Below are 20,416 nucleotides of genomic sequence, written 5' to 3'. Positions count from 1 at the left end.
ATTCCAATAACTCAATTTGGCACCAGGAGAATAGAAAGCATCAGTTTTGATGTTTAAGCACTTTGCAGTATTTAACTTTCATTACAACATTAAGCCCAAGATTCATATCTCAAAGTCCAGTTGTATAAACAGCCTTCACTCCAGACTTGACTTATTCCTAGTTCCTAATTCAATAACCACAGAATGAAAATAAAACTCATTTCTTACTTAAAGCACATTTTCAAGGCTGCTTCTCTTCCGCCTTTCCATTATTTAAATTAATATTTGACCTACCTTTGCTTCTTCCATTTGCATAATATTTGCTTGGCAGTCAGAAATGCTGTCATTAATGTAGTCTATATTTGCAGTTAGTGATTCCATTTCTTCATTTATGTTCTGGACATTTCTATCTGCTTCACTGCCACCCCCATCCCTGATGAGCTTCTCCCTTTTCTTTGAAAGCTTCTCTCTTCTTCTTGTAAGTTCTTCACGTTGCTACTTTCCCCAAAGACAAAACATTACATAGAAAATAATTAGTAAACACTTAAGGCACTGAAGTATACCTTCTTCATGTTTTCCTTTCCTTTTTAAAATTTAACTAACATGTCATTATTTCTACAGGAAGAAAGAAATTCCACACTTAAGTATATTAATATATTTACACATTAGCCCATTACAGCTTCTATTCCTTGCTAAGCACAGAAATCCTATCATCCAAAAGTGCACAGAAGTTAAAAGTTTCTTCATTGACAGCAAGGGATTCCAAGTCGCTGCTTATGCTGGCATCACAGCAACACATTTACCACAAACACAAACACAGCACTCTCTTTACAGTCAATATGGCCACGCAGATCATAGTCCATAGCAGCTCACCCACCGTAAGTAACCTATTCATATCTGCCTCCATATTGGAAATGGTCATCCTCTGCATAATGATATCAGTGACTCTGCGTTCAAGTAGCTGCCACTTCATCCTGGCTGCCCTTGAGGAGTAAACTCTGCTTGTCACTGCTTTCCGCTGGTATTTCTTCCTGTGGTAAATTCAGGAAAAACATACATCTGAGGCTGAAGTAGTTCAGATTTGAACGTGGAAACAATCAGGCCAGAATACTTTTAATGGATAACTTAAAAATACTTTGCAAAATTTCCTGCAATTTGTCATTGCACTAGACACCTACCTGCACTCCCCCACCAAATTCTACTATATTCTAGTACATAGCATTTGAAAAAAGGAACCAAACCCTGGCATCTTACATGATGCACAACTGAAATAAAATGACATCTAAGAATCACTCCCTGTTTAACAAGGAAACGTACTTGAAACTGCAGTGGAAAATCATCAGTATATATATCAGTATATATTAAACAATGTTTTGCAACAAGATTGTATTTGAATTAAATGGACCAATAAGGATATTTCTTTAAAAATAGATTAACTGGATTTTGAAATTTTAGTGCAATTTATCCTTTAATGTTGTTTTACGTTATTCCACACTTAAGCTCATAAAATTGAAATTACATTTGATAATGATAAAAAAATCCATTCTATGAGCATTACCTGACTATAGTTTGAGAAATGCCAACAACTGAAATAAGTAGCATCACAAGAATATCTGCTGTAAAGTCCATGCAGTTTTCAGTCCTCTTGACAAGTTCTTAGAGTTTTAACCCTTACCCTGTTCCATTTGTAACAGATAATGCTTGAACCCTTGCAACAGGAATTCTCATCTTCTGCTGTGCTGCTGTCCTCGAACCATCGTGCTCAACTGATGAGCTGGAACTTGGTTCTTGAGTAGGATGTTCAGGCAGACTCAGCTTTCGACTCACTTTTCCTGCCACTTTATCAGACAGAGGCCTGACTTGCCGACGAAGGGCTGTGACCTGAAACAAGAGTGCAAAGACAGAGCTACCTCTCCCTATATCTACATCCAAAGTTGCAGCAATATAATACCTTCTGTTGTCTAAGATGCATTACTGTTTTATGACAATACCTCTTCAGTTTTGCGACGTAAGATAACTTCCTGATTTCTTTTCTGAGCTTCCAGAAGCTTGAGCTGGTGCTGCAGAAGAAACATGAACAGCACATATTTCCTCCATTTTCTGTTACAAGAAATCTACCATATACATAAATTAAAAAAATAAAATAAAAATAAAATAAAATGAACTTCACACACTAAACTAAGTTTGCAGAACTCTTGTGAAGTGACTTGACAAGTTGCAGCTCTTGGTCTTTTTAGGACAGAACAAAAATGAGTGTTTCAATAAAGTTACTCTCTATCAAAAAGAACACCTGCATGCAATAGCATGACAGTAGCAATAGTTTTGTAAAGATTCAGTGATAAAATAATACTGATACACATAATGAGTAAGTCTTTTGTTTTCTGTTGCACTTATAACTTGAAACTAGGAACTGAGTGATCACAGAAGTCAAACCAAATTATGTGTATTTTGACTTGCAAAAAAAAAAAAAGCAGGTACGTGCCAGCCTCAATGAATGCATATACATAGGACACATGCCTTCAATTTAATGCTGTCTCAGTGACAGCTATTTATCCCAAATGCAAGGTCTTTATCTGTTAAATCACCTCTCGTTTGCGTTGCTCCTTTTTAAGCTGTGCAATCTCTCTATTTCTTCTTGATTCAGTCATTCTAGCTTTCTCCTGCTCTTCTTTCATTTGTTTCATCAAACGAACCTGTAAAGAAGTCATCACTTTAGAAAAGCCATTTGCATTGAAGTGCTATTCCCTGCCCCCATTTATATAAAGAGTTTTCTCCAAACTGCCATCTTGCAGCATATTACATGCTTTTAGCAATTTACTTCCATCTAATGTCTTCTTCACTCAGTGCTGAGTAACAGGTAATAAGCAGCACAAGCAGCTCTGCGTGTTTCATGCAGTAATTTCCATTAATTAAACCTAAAAGGGCTCCCCAGACAGTCATGCACACATAGGAATAGCCTAGTCTTCATATCTTCTGTTTTCAGTCCTTTGAGCAGCTGACAGCATGTAACATTCATCCACTGGATAAATGCACAGGTGATCTTATTTTCCAGAGAACAAACAGTCATTGCCTGACACTTCAACATACTGAAACACACCTTGGTTTTCTTCATCTCTGTCACCTCTTGCTGCAGTTTCTTCAGTTGCTTTTCATATTGAGATTGATTTTTAAGCAGTCGTGCATGTTCTTTTTGAGCTGTTTGAAGTCTCTGAAGTTCTTTATTCATGGCTTGGAGTTTCTTTTCATATTCTGACTTGATTTTTTTTGCCTTTTCTTCTGAATATGTCTCTACAGAACCTAGAGCAAAAGAGAATTTTTAATCTGCTTTTTTGAAAGAGATTTTTGCTTTGCCATGTCAGATGACTTTCCTCTGCTTTTAGCATTTTTTGCAACACGCTTGAAAGTTTTCATTTGTATCTAGTTCCTGTCACCTGCACTGTTTCAATGCAGGAAAATAGATATCCAAATATCTGAAGACAGATGCACACATGCATGTTCACATATGTGCACAAGCTGATAGGATTACTCAAACCATATCCCAGGAGCCATCAAGCCTAGTATCTGCTTCTGAGCTGTTGAAAAGGGAAGGTCTAAGGAAGAATAAGGGAACAGTGAAAGCATATTAAGTACACAATAATAAAGCATATATAGTGTATTTTCAGTAAGAAACAGTCAAAGCAAATCAATAAAAACACTTCCCCCTATACTCTCCCAAAACTTGAACTCATTTGTTGCTCACGACCTCCTGTGCACAGTTCATTTCTCATCTTAAGACTACCACAAACTAAAAAGCTTGGTCTATAAAACACTTCTGCAAGGCTGCTTTGATTCTCAGTCTTAGCTCATGACAGCCAAAAGAAGGGGGTGAGGTCGGAGCCAAAGAAAACTTGTAATTCGAGTACTATCTCAAGAACTGTGTTAAAAAGAAAATGAGAGCTCCTCGAAAATTGAAATCAAACACCTGTCAGAAGCAGCAACTCCCACCGGACCTCAAAAATCTCTCACCATTCTGGTAGAAACAATAACAAACAAAGTATGATCCACTTGCATTATGAGTAAAAACTAGTTCATATTTCCCGCAATTTCTTACCACATTTGGAAAAGGAAGCAAGGATGTTAGAAACAATTCAACTTGCAGATCTTACAAATTTCAATTTAAATAAAGTTGTAATTCTTACCCAAGTTTTGAAGAACTTGATCTCTTTCAAGTTGAGTGTCTCGAATCTTATGTTGTAGCATCATTAGTTTCTCCTCATATTGTTTTTTCAGTGTCTGCAATCTTCGCTGGCTGTTCTCTAGCTCATCTATCAGTTTCTGCTTAATGGCTATTTCACAGGTGATATTTGCCAAGTCGGCTTGATAATTTTCTGAAATAAAAAGATTTGGATAATTAAAAATGAAAATTCCTGTTAATGTAACAATGAGAACCACATAATTGTGGATTCCTCCTGCAATGTTAGGGCCATTTCGTGGCACGTAATTTTACCTATGAGAACTTCACACAAAATACAATGCAGCAAACAAAACCACTATCTGGAAATCCTGACCATATCTCTCCTTTAAACACCCTCCATTCTAGGAATGGGAAAGGAAGTAAATATATCTTTCACAGGAACATAGTTACTCAGCTGTTATAATTCTTTACATTTAAATCTCATCAACAGCAATCAGTCTTTCCCCATAAAAAGTTACACTGTGAGAGTTCAATCACCTCAGGGCTGCAGAATAACTCTCATTCAGAAACCTAGCAGGTTAGAAAAGGAAAATATGGCTACTGGCAGACTCCAATAGGAGAATTTCCTTTCTCTAGCTTGTGGAAAAATGAAGTCAAAATCCTCAGAAGAGAAGCTGCAGTATTCATGAAGGTGGAATGAGGGAAGGAATGAGAAGATTCAGAGGGGAAAAAAAAAAAAAAGAACTAATCCCCACACAAAATTTGTAAATGCTTAACTAATTGCTTTGTTCAATCAGGTTTTTTTTTTTTTTTTTTTGGTTTAAGACTACATGCTCCAGAACTAATTTTTAAAATGTGGATTTATTTCAGGTTCTGCAACTGTTGCTAATTGCTTATGTGACTCTCAAACAAGCAGGAATCAACAGCTCTGATTTGCCTATTTGGCCCAACTCATGAGTGAATTGCTGGTAATGCTCTCTCTCACCCTGGCAATCCTAATTTGCATGCCACAAGAACACCAGATGTTGATGCTTCTACATGAATAGCCACAACATCTGCGAACTGACGAAGGTTATGGGCTTCCAGCATTTCAAAATTAAATTTTACCCTCTTTCAAATTAGCCAAATGGGAGCTGTCAATTGGTGATTAGTCCTGAGTTACAAAAACAACCTAGTATTTTTGCTTCATATATTTTAACTAAAGAAGAAATGCCTTATTAAGCACTCGATAGCTTCTGTTTAGTTTTAAAGCCAGCAAAGATACAGTCGATCAGATGTATGTTTTAGCATCATAACTCACAAAGAATTCACTGGACATACAATCAACAAAGCATTATGAACAGCATTGACAACATGCTATCTTCTCTGCCAAACAAACAAAAAAGTGAACAAACACACACACACAAAAAAGCCAAGAATGGCACACAGGATTCATACAAAAAATGTGCAGAAACATTGCAGTGACATCACCTTTTTCATCAGAATCAGAATCTGACTCATCTGAGCTTTCAACAACTTCCATGTCATCTTCATCCTCATCATCTTCCTCTTCTTCGTCTTCATGATCACTTACTTCCTGAATTTCCTCCTACAAAATGTGAAGTGGAAAGACATCAAAATGTATCCACACTTTTCCGTCCCCCATTCACTTCCTACAATCACTGAGAAGCAGCAATATTCACTTCATTCTTTCCTAATTTTCTTTCAACAACAATATAAATCAGTACACAGGCAATAAACAAATCAACACAAGTACTTGTAAATACTTACTGCTTCCAATTCATTATTTGCTCTCTCTGAAGTGCCTTTTTCATCTCTCTTCTCCTGCTCGTTATCTGTGTTGTCATCCTTAGCACTAGTAGAAAAGGCACAGACAAAATATTCACAAACTGAAATAGCAAGTGCTTCCCATCCCCCCAAACATTAAGTTTTAATTCAAAACAAAGATGAAACCAAAGTGTGCTTAGACAAAGTATACAGGTTGTGCATGGGTAAAACACAACTTCCAAGCTCCTACAGAAAACAAAAATAATGCTTCTTTGCTCTTAATCTTAGTTTGCCCAGTAACATTAATGAGTATTACACTGTTTTAGACCATATTACACGACTGGGACAATCAAAATATAAATGTTTGTAAACCACAGCTGTACTCTTTTTGCATGGAAGTTGCAGCATACCCAAAACAGCGTTTACTAAACAAAGAAAGAATATTATGTGCCAGTACAATATACATTATAGATACATGCCCTCAAGTTATAACAGAGTCTACCATGCCTAAGTTTTCTCTTAAGGTTTATGCATATTTCCTAACATACCATACTATAACTATTTTTCGGATCAGTTGTCTAGTTGGACATCAAGAGAATGCCCCAAATAGGCAAACATAACAAAAATAGTTTACAAAAACAGAATTGTTGCTATAAGAATGTGTTTCAAAAAGAAACTTTCCCAACAAACAAGATTGCATTTTAGTATACATCTGTGTTTCTGTTTTTCAGAGTGCAATTCAAAACTTATGTAACTGACAAGTACTTTCACATTCTTCCTCTCTTGAGGACTTGGACTGTAACCATAGTGAGGGCTTATACAAATTGCAGCAGTTTTGACTTGGTGTATTAGCCATTAGGATGGCTTCTTAACTTTTAAGTGCACAGTTGAGATGCCACATGCAAACGTTGAAATTTAAAATTGACGGCACTCTGCAAATTGTCCAGGACAAACCATCAATCCCTCTAAAACTACACATGCAAAATGGAAAAGATTCTCAACAGAAAGGAAATTGTGACAGAACTGGAGTAGACACAGTAGGGAGTAATAGTGAAAAACATGGTTGGAATCACATAGGGTGGACTCTACTTCACCCAATTTCAACTGCATAATGGTGGGACGAGTTATGTGCAGTCACTGATTAGGCAGATTCATCTTCCTCTACTGACACCAAGAGGAGCCCAGACGAGAGACATAACTGATAAATCCAGTACTCAGTGCAGTGACAAAAAAAATGTTCAGAAGATTTGAGAAACTACTCAAATCTAAAAGTCACTTTAAATAAAAGAGCTCTACTCTGAAGAGTGCTAATTAAGAGACAGTGCTTCTGCGTATAAGCAGGTTTTCTTCTTTCTATTGCTTTTTAAACAGATCAACGCTAGATGGCTCCCCCTGTCCCGCTCCCCAGCAGTGGCACAGAGCCCAGCTGAAGCTGAACAGAAGTGGGCAGACTGCCTTCACTTGGGTAGCAGCCTGCCTCCATTAGAACAGAAAACAAACACCAGACAAGGAATACTGAGCCATGCAGTCTCATTTCCACAGATTCTCATTTCACTCGGCCCACATGTTCTGGTTTATGTTGGACAGAAAGTCTAAGTGCTAACAGATCCTAGTTGCAATCTTCATGCACAATGAGAAAAAATTCCCAGGTTCCCTTCTCCTGCAGACAGTACGAAGCTCACCACTAGAGAACTTGTGTTCTGCCTAATGAATGGGAGAAGGCAGGAGGAAGGAGGGCCAGCAGCTCCTCCAGGCAGAACCACGCTGTTCAATGGGTATTCTACTGCTCTGCAGGTTCATATTGTCACTCTACATGAATCCAATGTGGGTTTTTGGATACAGTATACAGCTGAAAAACAAAAGCTCCTTCCTCTTCAATGTGACTGTTCTCTGTGACTATCTAATATATCTACTACCTTGGCTGAAACTGAACTGAAAGAATGGTTAATGTTTCAGCAATGCAATTTCAATAAATAAATAAAACTAAAGGGACTATGAACAGACTTAACTGAAGCGTGAAGGCCCAAACTCATATGCTAAAATTATTGAATTGCTATATTGCCTACTATAATATTTTATATGATATTAGCTACAGCACCTTCCTCCTGCCTTCCATCTCATACAGGGCAGGCCATGCAAGAAAGAAAACTACCAAATTCTACAGCAATTCCCAAAGGCATCACCGTCCCACAACTGCTTGCAATCCCAAAGTCAACCTCAATTCCACAATAGAGATTTCTTCCTATTAAAGCACTTGCCAAAAGCCAAAACACAGGACAGAATTTTGAAGAGCCAAATGAACTACTCTTGGGGTTAATAATCTACCCAACTTCTTTCCTTGTATGACAACCAGTTAATTGAAATGACAGTTAATTAAAAACCTGGGAAATATTCCAACCTTCTTTCTTCTTGACTGCTTTCCTCAAGTTTCTGTAGCCTTCAAAAGCACGAGGTACAGTATTGGAAGGCCAAGTCAATGAAGGACAAACCAGACAGTGAAAAGCGAAAGTGATAAGAAGGTAAAAAAAATGATATATGAGCTCGTGGAGTTTAAAACCAAATTTTAAAAAATACTGTCAAAAGACAACAAGTAGTAAAAAGGCAATACATTTTGAACAGTTGGAAAGTAAACAGGAAACAAAGCAGCAGCATTTGTAGGTTAACTGATCTGTCACCACCAATGATTAGAAATTCAAGTTATACTTGTGAAGAAGTTATATATTTCACTTTGAGAATTGTTTCTAACGTGGGTTCAAAAATCTCTTAGTCCTAAAAAGAAAACTAAATAAAACCAAAGAAACCCTCTTTACTTTTTCCTGCTAAAATTTGCAAGTAAAACATTGAAAAATACAATAGGTGCTGCCACTCTTACATATTATCAGCAACATCGCGGAACAAGGACAAGATTTTTTTTTTTAGTAATAATATTCTGAATCATATATTCTGAATACAATTCAAACTTTTTTTGAACTGCAATTATTTCTTTTGTTTAGTCTTGTTATTTCTTTTTAAGTAAGAAGAGAATTGCAGGGTGTTTTTTTTCCTGGGATTCAGAAGTACATTCCAGTGATTGCTTGTTATTAAAAAAAAAAAAAGCATCAAAAGCAATGAGATGGACAAAAAGTTAGTATTTTTACTTGTACTTTTTCATCCTTAGCAAAGGTCATTATAGCTGTTTAGAAGCATCTGGATAACATAAGTAAGTGTAGAATGTCCTAAAGTATATTCTTCATGTTCCCATTATGAGCAAGCTTTGAGTGTGAGCCCTTCCACTTGACATTGCCTGCTACCTCTCCCCAGTGCCAGCTAGGTGCTAACATGCTGAACCCTATGTGATTTTATCACTAATTTAGTTTAATAAAGGTTATGGAAGTCAAAAGACAACAGTCAAAAAAGGTTACAAGATGTGTAAGGTTGACTAACAAACATGGGAGATTTGCTCTGGGACTTCTGGTGAGTCAGAAGTTTGCGGAAGTATATGTCAGTATTTCAGATGTCAAACATTACTGGGGTATAAACTGTCTCCAACAATCTTTATGATGCATGCTTATTAAAGGCTACAGATATGAAGCACTACATAACTGCTGCTTATTCAAAAACTAACTCTTAGGTCTTTGAGCTACTTCAGAAGAATTTATATAAGTTGCATGTACTTAAAACTGCACCTTTAATCAATCATACTGATCCTCATGCAGGAAATGAGCAGATCAAGAAAGGTAGTAGGGGCAAAGCTACTAACTAGTTTTACCAATCCCATCTTCATAGGAAAGCACTAGTTAGACAACTTTAATAATATCAACCCTATAAAGGAGTAGTACAGTAAAAGCAGCTAAATGCCTGTAGGAAACAGAAGTAGAGCAAAGAATCCCTGCCAAACTACAGGGTAAATGGCCCCTTTGCAATACGTCAGCATATCCACTTCCAACACCTGACACTTTGACAAAATAAAAATTAACAATGATATGTCCCAGAAACAGACTTTACATTTCATTAGTTAGATGGAAGCAATCTGCAATTGTGCAGTCTCTCAAATTCTAATTCTTCACATTTATGGAATTATTTTCCTGGCACACGCAATTCAGAAATATAAAAACTGTTCAGAAGACTACAGATGGGCCAACCTTTACCATACTTAAGACTAGAAAATGGAAAAAGGCTCTATAAAATGGGAACATAAGACCCATTTTGAAATGTAGGCTGGGCTTTCAAAAGGGCTCTTTCAACTTGAATTCTCTTTTGGCTCTCCAATTCTATAATGCAAAGTTTATAGCAATTAGTCCTCGCCCTTGGGTCAGGCCACTGGACTTTCCCACTGACAATATTATCATCCTAGTGTAAACATCACTGCTCATAGGCACATCTTTCAGAAAAAGACCAAAATTAAGACGTACCTCTTTTATTTACTGCTGTAGAAAACTTCCAAATGTTTTTGTTTTGTTTTGCTTTTGGGGAGCTTTGTTTGGTGCCTTTTTTTTTTGTTTGGTATCTCTTTTAGAAGTAAACATCTACCACACTAAGATCTATTACTCAATGTGCATAGTAACTTTTACCAGTTTTCTGCTCACAACCCTGTCAACAGTCATCAAATACTCAGACACTAACTGAACAACTGGGAATCTAAGCATGTATTTAACACATGCTTAATTTTAAAAACATACAAAAGCAGATCTTCTTCATAGAACCATAGTAAGGCCTGGGTTGAAAAGTTCCACAATGACCATCTAGTTTCAACCCCCTGCTGTGTGCAGGGTCGCCAACCACCAGACCAGGCTGCCCAGAGCCACATCCAGCCTGGCACTGAATGCCTCCAGGGATGGGGCATCCACAACCTCCTTGGGCAGCCTGTTCCAGTGTGTCACCACCCTGTGTGAAAATCTTACTCCTAACACGTTAAAAAACATATTGAAGTGTCTGTCTGAAGTGAGGCCAGAAGATTCTGCTGCTTTCACTTAATACTTTCACCCTCTCTTCAAATTCCTACAAATGTAACACACAAAATCAACTTAAATACCCATGAAAGAGTGTCCTGAAAAAATGAGATGCAACAAAGAATTCAGTTATCATTAAAGAAGTGTTTTCCAAAAGTATCAGACATCTGTATAATGTAAGCATTTACGGGTAAGATTCCAAGCTGCACATCTCACTAACAAAGCTACCTTACATTTCTACTGCATTTCAGATTTGTTAAATTTATGTTGACTTGTAGACAATAGATGAGAAGTGCAGAGAATTGCAAGGAAAAAGGAAAGACCTGAAATAGAATCAAAGTCTTGGAGTGCACAGATTTTTGCTGTACTAACTGCTATCTGAACAGGCATTTATATCAATGTATATGAGCATTTTAGTAGATGAGAAATTGGACAACAAAAAACAGCTAAGCATGACATTGCAGAAAAGTAGGAAACCTCAAATCAAAAACATTTATAAAAGCAGAAGGTAGAGAAAGCAAAAGAAGCCATTCCAGGAGCTACCAAAGAATTCCCAGCTATTCAGAATATCTTTTCTTTGACACATGAAGGAAAAAAAAAAAAGTAATTTTTGTTCTCGAAAACTCTTTTAGAGTTTCATATGCTTTAAAGTTAGAGAGAGCACCTGTGCTTTTACAGTTGAGCATAACTATGACATAAGAAAAAGAATTGTTATATCAGAAACATTCATTCTGCAAATAACATATATTCCTTTGGAAGAAAAGATTCAAGAGAAAAACAGCTGTTCATTTGATGTGTAAAAGGATTTGTGGAAACACTAGTTTAGGAACCAATCCCCAACAGCAACAAAAGATGTACTCTGAATTGTCAAGTTTGAAAACTAAAACTAAAACACACACTTCCTTACTAATACAAAGAAATAAAACTATTATTTATACACAACCTTTTTTTCTTTTTTCTTTCTTTTTTTTTCAGCTTTTCTAGATCTTTCTTGGCTATATCTAGAATTTCCAGTGTCTCTTTTTCCGAAGAAAGCATAGAAAATGCAGATGGTCCACCAAAGTATGTGGATCTTGTTGAAGCTCTTGACAAGTTGCGTCGAAGATTTTCATTAACTGCTTCACTTTCTAATAATTTTGCCCTTAAAAAAACAAACAAACAAATATACCTCTTTGGTATCTGCAATTGTAATGCATTATCTTCAGGTTTAGAAGAAACCACAATACAAGATAAAAAAAAAAACAACCATGGTAAATCTCCTGGTCACATGACTTCACACAGTGGCTATGGAAACTGTACACATTTCATCAAAATAAATTCTAAATGAATAATTATTGAACATCTACAAATATATAGACACACACTATGTTAACATCTATATGCAGTGTATATAGATTTTGTATGTTCATTACACAAGAGCTACTGTATAATATAGAATACTAAGTGGGAAAGCCATATACTTTTTTTTTTCTGCAATGACACAGTTCCAAGAAAGAAATGCAAGTGTTTAGGATATTAATCACCTCGAACATTTTTAGGTCATTTGTCAGTACTATAATTTATACCAGGCTATGAAGTTACCACAAAACAACAGTGTCAAATTTTGCACAACAACCAGTTGAGCATTCAGCTGCTGACATTACCAGTATTTGTTTTAAACGAAAATGATTCAAAGACATATTACATAAATACCTGAGATCTTCAATTTCCTTGATATAATTATGAATCATGTTGCTAATTTCTTCATTTCCTTCTCCTGGAGAGAGAGGGGAATGGTAACACTTAATATTTTCATATAGATACTAGGCTCAACGTACCAGCAAAGAAATAATCATATCGGCTACATGTTTAGATCTTATCTGATTCATTAAGTGTATTTCTTTTTTGAGCTGCATTAGGAGTTTGGTTCCTTTTTGTGTCCTCGATCAGGACTATTATAAGTAACTTCTTCTATTCTGTGTTCAACCCCACCCCCTCATTGGTAACTTCCAATAATCAAAAAGATCCCAACAAAACACACAAGAAGAACAACGTATTGTGGTATTTCTATCAGTTGATTGTTTTACGAAGCGAAAAGCAAACAGTCGCCCATCTCTGGGTCCTCGTGTACTTAAATATTTAGCACTGGGTTAACTAAGCATGCAAGTAATTCCTATCCAAAGGGATTATTTCAAATTTCATGCTGCTGATAATCCTAAACAAATGGTACGGAGTCCCAAACTACTTCTATTAACAGAAGTCTCTGGAAATAGAGGTGAGAGCTATATGGGTGTCTTTCACTGCCAAAGCAAGTCCTACAGTACCTTCTACAAAAGCATATCTCTTCCAAGGGATCCGTGAAGCAAGAACATGAACTGATATGAACTCATGCACTCCTTAAGCAGTTTACACACAAGTAAGCACAACACACCCACAGCATACCTGCTCTGGCTAGAACTTGGTTGGCCTGATCACTCACAAGCTGCGTTACTCTGGCTCTCAGTGCATCAATAGTTTCTTGCATGGCTTTAATTCTAACACGCAGATTATTGTTTTCTGTTTGCAGCATAGCATTTTCATGAAACATGTCATTGATGCTTTCGACTCCTTCTTCATCTATAATCCTTTTACCCTTAAGTAAATACATAAGTTATTACTAGTAATGAAAAACTATGTGTAGAAAAGCATTTTTAGTATTATTTTTAAAATCTATTTTAAAAGATAGTCCACAGATTGCTTAACATTCCACTTAGATGCTCACTGCAAAAGATGATTCAAAGATTTCAGAACAGTACAGAAAGGTGCCACAGCACTGATATCTGCAAGATACTAATCCTAGCATTTTAGTCCTCCCCGCACAGTTCCTGAAATAGAACTTCTTAGAGAGATTTAGAAATGAGAAGACCATTCTTTATTAAATCAGGATACTACTTCAAGAACAACAAAGGGAGATAACAATGGCAGCCACATTTATTGCTGAAAACAATATCCTTTGACTAAAATTCTGGCATTGCGTATTATGAGTATCTGGCCTATATAACTGAAAAACCATTTTTAAATCATAATAGTTTTAGTTCTCAAGTAAGTATTTAAAAGCAACATACAATAACTGGTACGTGAATAAACATGTGAGCAATCTAAACTGTGGTCATTTTTCACTTTGGAAGTGACTGTTTCTCATCACTGACCACGAGGATGCCTGGTAACAACTGGATTACTGGATGTGTTTTACAGATTAGTGTTATTATTCGTGTGTGTGTGTGTGTGTGTGTGTGTGTGTGTGTGTGTGTGTGTGTGTGTAAAGCAGAACTAGCCAAGAGAAAACAAGCTGTGTAATTATAATCATTTTAAAGCAGAAGAAATCCTAAGAGAATACACTTACTGTTTTGTATTCCATAAGCTCCATCTGTAGCCGTGTAATCTCATTGCGCAAAGCATTTATTTGCTGACTAGCCCTATCCTGATTAACCATCACCTTGTTCTTGATGTTTCGTGCACGATTCGCGTACTTCAACGTGTTCAAGGTTTCCATGAAGTCTCGATCTGAAGGGCTCACACATGCTATCATGAGTGTTTGACTGCAAGTTACAAACATAGGTTTAGAAATCAAGAACAAGATGAGGACAGACAGGCTAACAGGTCTTCAAGTACGAGGTGAAACAAGAGCACTGACTTCACAATATCTGTGTAAAGATTCTAGACGTAACTCAAAGTACTGTAGAACACTGTCAACCACAAAGTTCCAGAACTGTTACATCATGAATCACTCTAGTTTAGCATAGGAGATGTTAGATCATCATGTGTAAAACTATAAAAGCAATTAATGGATGCTCTTAGAAATGCTTTCCTAATACTTACATAATTTGTAATTTAATACCAATTGAGATTTAAATTCTTAAAGCCAACCTGAAGCCTCAAATAGTGATTTGGATCGTGTAGTTGTCAGGACACATTAATTTACAAGGTACCAACCTACAAAATCTGAATGTGCACCTCTGGATGCCCATATGTGCCCAGAACAGCCTAAGGTACCTATTGCCCACCTACTGTTCTACTGAGATCCAGATTTTCCTGCTTTAAATCATCTCTTGCACTCTAACAGAAGATCAAAATATAGAATTTCTCCTTATTATCTCTGGCAATAAGTGGTTTGTTGTTTTTTTTCCCCCACTTTTCAAAACACCATTACTTAGAGCTCTTCCATAAAAAGGAGCAGGAGCTGAGTTCTATTCCCAACACTGCTTCTGGGCTCCTTCAACACCCTCTAGCCATCCCACTGTGGGATATGCAGGGTGAGCACATACGGCATACTTCAAGTAAGAGACAGAGCAGACAGAGTAGCAAGAACCAGGGTGACAAAAACAGAAAACAAACAAAAACCTTCTTACCAACTAAGTGTTTTAGTTAATCAACTGAGGAGAAGGAACAAGGTCCCACCCTACCCTTGATCCCTGGAGCTCGTGCTCATTTCACAACAGAAGAGAACAATTCAGAGGGGTCAAAAACAGAATTCCAGCTGTAGATCACAACCCAATGGTGCCAACATGCCCTAAATTCTCTGCAGACGGGAAACACCTATATTTGGGTAGACTGAATTGTCCCGATTGGGCGCTGGAGGAACATGCTTTCCTTTGTTGTATATGAAAGCATAGCTGTTGTGTTAGGTGTGCACAGACTGCATTAGACAAACTTGATTCTGATCTTCATCTCCTGTAATTTCAGCTGAGACAAACAAATTACTGCTTGCAATCCTTCCAAGCCAAGCAATTATATTCACCATTGGAAGCTAAATGGAAAGAGAAACTAGCCTGCGGATATGGGAAAGGCTCAGTATAGAATGAATTTCAGCAAGTCTTCCTCAGACCTCCTGTACATCATTGTATCAGCTCCACAAACTGCTGAGGTTTAGTTTAGTTCAAAATAATGTACAAGATTAAGACTGTTGTGCCATCAATTTAGAATGTGATTACTTTTTCAAACCTCAGACAACTGGTTCTGCTAGCTGTCTTGAAAACTGATTAACCAGAACTCTACTTCCCCACCTGTATTTTACAGGAGACTCATTTTTAAACACTGTTCTACACTTTTAATTTTAACATTTCTTTAGAATGCCCCCTTCCAACCTAAGGGAATTAGGTTAATAGAATAACCCAGAATCACTGTTTAAATGCACCTTCACAATTACTACAGAATTACAATTAAATCAGGATTACAGTGAGAATAGTAGACTGAAACAATGCTTTAATCATCACTAGCTCAGGATCCACTGCAAAGTAACCTGAATCACTTTCCAGTAAATACTTGCAAAGAGAAAGGATAAATGTGCACTGCAATATCTACAATGGAATTTGGAAAGCAATGGAACAGATTTCTATTGATCTAATCTGATTTCCCAGAGGAAAAATTGCATATTTATTAAAATTGAGCTCTCCCACCATTTTTGTTTGCTAAAGCATGGATATGAAATTATTTAAATTGTGTTACAGTTTATAACATCTCCTTAAGAGCAAACTGCTAATTTGAGCTGTCTCATTTGTATTAGCTAAAAAATAAAATTAAGGTTGAAAGAGTGGGAGTAGAGAAAAAATTTAACATCAGTCAGAACAAACAGAAATAATATTTCTTAATATTCTTGTAAATGCTCTGGCTTGTAAATGCTTCTTGCTGAGCTTTTACAGTAAACTGTGATTCCTCCTGAAGCACAGGAGAGGGAGCAGTTGAGCTACAAAACAGAAAAATGCTTTGAGTTGTATCATTTTAGTTAGTGCAGTTTCAAAAATGACCTTTAACTACTGTATTTAGTATATAATCAGTCAAGAAATTATTTTTTTGGTAAATAGTTATTTCTAGAAATGGCCTAGAGATATGTATATGATCTTTCCTGATTCCCCTTTATATCCCCCCCCCCCCCCCCCACTACTGGGTTTCTTCCTCCCTTAAACACTAATGAACATCACAGCCCTATTTTACTCACTTTGGCTGTCTCTCTGCTATTCTCACACTGCAATGCTGCAGGCTGCTGAAGTTAACTGAAGTTAAATTACTCCTCTGTTCTTTTCCTCCCTGTTCTTCTGTGAAACAGAACGCTTTCACTTTCTCTTAAAGACAGCAATCAGCCATATCAGACTAAAAAGATGAATATACATACTGTCTTACTAAAATGTACTCAACCACACTGGATTTTGTATTTCTACATGCTCACACTGCATGTTTGCTCAAAGTTTCCAGAGTCCAAGTCTCTTTCCTCACGTCTGTAGAATACACACGTAGAACAGATTCACAAGAACAGTTCTAATGATACAGACATTTCATTTTAATGGCTTCTAATTCACCATCAGATAGTTGGACACATACATAATATCCTGAGATAGATGGCCATGGTAAGAGATGGCAGCACGAGTGCTGAGCTGCCTTGTTCAAAAAAGGTACTTTGTGCCTGGCACCTGACACTGACCACACCAAGCTCCTGCTCACGGCGATCAGAGCAGACAAGACAGTGAGGCAGTGCCCACAAGGACGTGCAGTCTTAGCTATACTACTTGACCTGCAAAATCTGTGTTTTAGGCCTTCATCCAGCTCCTACAAGGCCTAGCTTCAACAGAAGCCAGCATCTATGAGGACTTCAAAATATGAAATGTATTTATTTTTGTAAATGCAAGTAAGTGCAAAGTAACATTTAAGCACAAGCTTTAGCCCCTTGAATGCAAAAAAGTCACCTCCATAGTGACTGATTTCAATTATGGTAGAGGATTGGTACTAATAATCCAGTTATTAGTATCACCCATTTCTAAGAAAAATAATGGTATAACCATATGCAGGTAAGGCATAGGAGTGAAGGGAAATCAGTGACAAAAGTTTCAAGGACATATCTTAACATAAACCTTCAGATTAAGAAGTTAAAATAGCAATAATCAGATAAAGCTCTCTAGAGAGAATTCTGATACTGTTTTCATTGTTTTTCTGGGGTTTTTTGTTTTGTTTTGTTTTACAGCTTCATATTTTAAAGAATTTTACAGCAGTGAGGAACGTAAAGTTGCTTCCTGTATATTACTATGCTGCAACACATCAAATGCTAATATTGTTTAACAATTAAGGTAGGAGGGGAAAAAAAGCAATTAAAAAAAATCTCTGCTTGAAGCAGAAAGCTTTAAAATATGCTGTAATTAATAACGCTGTAACACAGTAACAGATTTAACATTTCTGGCACCCATCATCTAAGATGGACTTACCCTTTACCTGGAAACAATAACTTCAAAGCAACTCAAAGCCTCGTGTTTAGTAAAGCTGTAGCAGCAGTGAAAAGAATGATGCAAAAACCATTACAGTATTTCCTTGCATTGCCAGCATTTTTTATTACGACTGTAGTTTTTTGGGGGTTTTTTTTGTTTGTTTGTTTTTTTGTTTGTTTTGTTTTGTTTTGTTTGGAGCCTCCCTCCAGCAGAGATTTATTATTTCTATCACGGTGATAGGTGTAAGGGTTATTCTACTTTTGGAAGATGTACCCACTCGCTTTCATTCAAAATGAAGAACGTACAATGTTTTCATACCTGTTTCCCCCAAGAGAGTCTTGGAGTAGTCTTGTAAGCTTTGAATCTCTGTATGGTACATGAGTTGCCTTCTTACTTTTATCTCCCAGTGCACTTATTACATTGCCAAGTGCCAGCTATAAAACACCAAATCACATAGCACAGAAGTTAAACTCAATTCCTGAGTAGATTTGTTTTAAAATAAGTTAAAAACTGAGGTCATAAATTGTGGAAGAACAAGAAAACACACGAAACTTAACATACTAAAATGCTTTTTACATTGTACAGTTTACAAATTTCCATGCTAACAGTGAATCAAATGACTTGCGGTCTTGTATCCTCAGGAGAAAAGAGATTAGCACAATGGTGTGCACTGTCTGTTGATATCTCACATCAGTAACAAACTAAACTTAGAACTACTTCATGAAAGAGGGTAGATTTAGGGCAGATATAAGGAAAAAGTCTTTTATAGTGAGCGTAGTGAAGCACTGGAACAGATTGCCCAGAAATGTGGTGGAAGCCCATCCGTGAAGACTTTCAAGGTCAGCCTGGATGGGGCTCTGAGCACCTGATGGAGCTGCAGCTGTCCCTGTGCACTGCAAGGGAGCTGGACTAGATGACCTTTAAAAGTCCTGTACAACTCTAAGGATTCTAGGATTCTATGTAACAAACATTTTGTTTCAATGACTATTACAGCTCATCTACATCCCTAACAGCAGCCACGTTCTTTTTAAAAATTATTTTTTGTCAAGCTGCTTTATGATAAGCTTAGAATAATACACAGAGCATTACTGTGATAAACAGAATTTACTGCTCTATGGATAAAAATCTTCAAATGCAAATTAGTTCAAGTATTTAAGGCTTTAAATTATGTAGTCGATGGCAATCGCACTACTAAAAAAAGCTTTATTTCATGTTTATAATCAGCCAAACATTTGCCTGTGAAGTTATTTTTAATGCACAACTCCACATATTTTAACAGGATTATTCACATGCAAATTAAAACACATTCCTCTAGGTGGCATTCTGCACCATCAATTCTTAATACAGTCTTACAAATGTTTTACTGTATCCAACAACAACAGAAACGCATGTAGTCCGCTTCCTGTAAATGTTTGGAACTGTTTAAACCACTTTTGTCTGTGTTTCCCAAAGCTGAGGGGTGGAATTCAGGGAAAATATGAAAGTTTTGTACTTAAGTAATATTTTAGCCACTTTCATTTTCACCCTTGGACATCCTGTATCTCATTTCCTTAAGGATACATTTGCTTCACTAAAAGCCCAGGTTTCCATTGACTCTGTGCTTAAGCCAATGATGAAACTGAAGTGAATCCTCTTCCACTGACTACAAAATATAACCACTATCCTGATAGTAAGAGGATCACCAATTAAATTCCTGTTGCATCCCTGATACTATACACTAGACCAGGAAAAAAAATATTTCAGTATGTTTTCAAACATGAAATGAACTTGTGCTATTGAGTCTTCAAAGAGCCTACACACAGCCAAGTAGCTAAAAACAAAGGTGCAAAACCACAGTCTTTACTGATAATCACAAGTTCTACTTTTCAAATGTACTCATAAGCACAATATTTAATAGCTAATTAAAAAAATGCATAAAGAGCCAGTACACAGATAAAAAAAAAATAAAGTGATGCTATCAATTAACATGTTTTTTCCACTTTGAAATGTTTTGCCTAGGGTTGTTTTACACTACATTTCATAACAGTAACATAGAACCAGCATTTAATTATCAGTTGAATTTGTCCACTGTTGATGCTTTCCATGCCTCTACTGCTTGCAAACAACTTGCAAATTTTCCTCAATTGTTCGAGTCTTGAAGGAATTTAAAAAAACTAATAAGTGAAAGGAACTCCACAAGGTATTTTAACTATCTATACTTCACAACAATAAGCAGCGTAACTTTCTAGTTAGGGTCTAGGGCAACCCAGAAATTGTAAGCAAGCTAGAACCTTGTAAGAATCAATATGTTGATCTATTACATTTTATTCTACAGGCCTCATTTGCACATGATGTACTTCTACTTTTAGGAATTATCAGAA

At 36.6% G+C, this 20,416-nt stretch overlaps 1 protein-coding gene across 7 annotated transcripts in view; it reads right to left on the bottom strand.

Annotated features, from left to right (window-relative positions):
- KIF21A (kinesin family member 21A) overlaps positions 1 to 20,416 on the bottom strand; it is an 83,695-nt gene that overhangs the window by 27,802 nt on the left and 35,477 nt on the right. For 6 of the 7 annotated variants that reach the window (XM_048964658.1, XM_048964668.1, XM_048964666.1 and 3 more), the window contains exons 7-21: positions 18,375 to 18,490; positions 14,210 to 14,405; positions 13,270 to 13,459; positions 12,541 to 12,604; positions 11,792 to 11,989; positions 8,319 to 8,357; positions 5,924 to 6,008; positions 5,624 to 5,741; positions 4,158 to 4,346; positions 3,077 to 3,276; positions 2,565 to 2,672; positions 1,971 to 2,039; positions 1,655 to 1,860; positions 857 to 1,010; positions 274 to 474 (exon numbers count right to left, since the gene is read on the bottom strand). In XM_048964658.1, the coding sequence (XP_048820615.1) occupies positions 274 to 474; positions 857 to 1,010; positions 1,655 to 1,860; positions 1,971 to 2,039; positions 2,565 to 2,672; positions 3,077 to 3,276; positions 4,158 to 4,346; positions 5,624 to 5,741; positions 5,924 to 6,008; positions 8,319 to 8,357; positions 11,792 to 11,989; positions 12,541 to 12,604; positions 13,270 to 13,459; positions 14,210 to 14,405; positions 18,375 to 18,490 (2,133 nt within the window). The remainder of the gene's footprint in view (positions 1 to 273; positions 475 to 856; positions 1,011 to 1,654; positions 1,861 to 1,970; positions 2,040 to 2,564; positions 2,673 to 3,076; positions 3,277 to 4,157; positions 4,347 to 5,623; positions 5,742 to 5,923; positions 6,009 to 8,318; positions 8,358 to 11,791; positions 11,990 to 12,540; positions 12,605 to 13,269; positions 13,460 to 14,209; positions 14,406 to 18,374; positions 18,491 to 20,416) is intronic. The other variant, XM_048964679.1, reaches the window with a different exon arrangement.

The sequence above is a fragment of the Lagopus muta genome, chromosome 1, assembly GCF_023343835.1.
Source record: "Lagopus muta isolate bLagMut1 chromosome 1, bLagMut1 primary, whole genome shotgun sequence".
Taxonomy (NCBI): domain Eukaryota; kingdom Metazoa; phylum Chordata; class Aves; order Galliformes; family Phasianidae; genus Lagopus; species Lagopus muta.
Note: the sequence above shows the minus strand (reverse complement) of the source record. Positions and strands in the feature narration are given on the sequence as shown.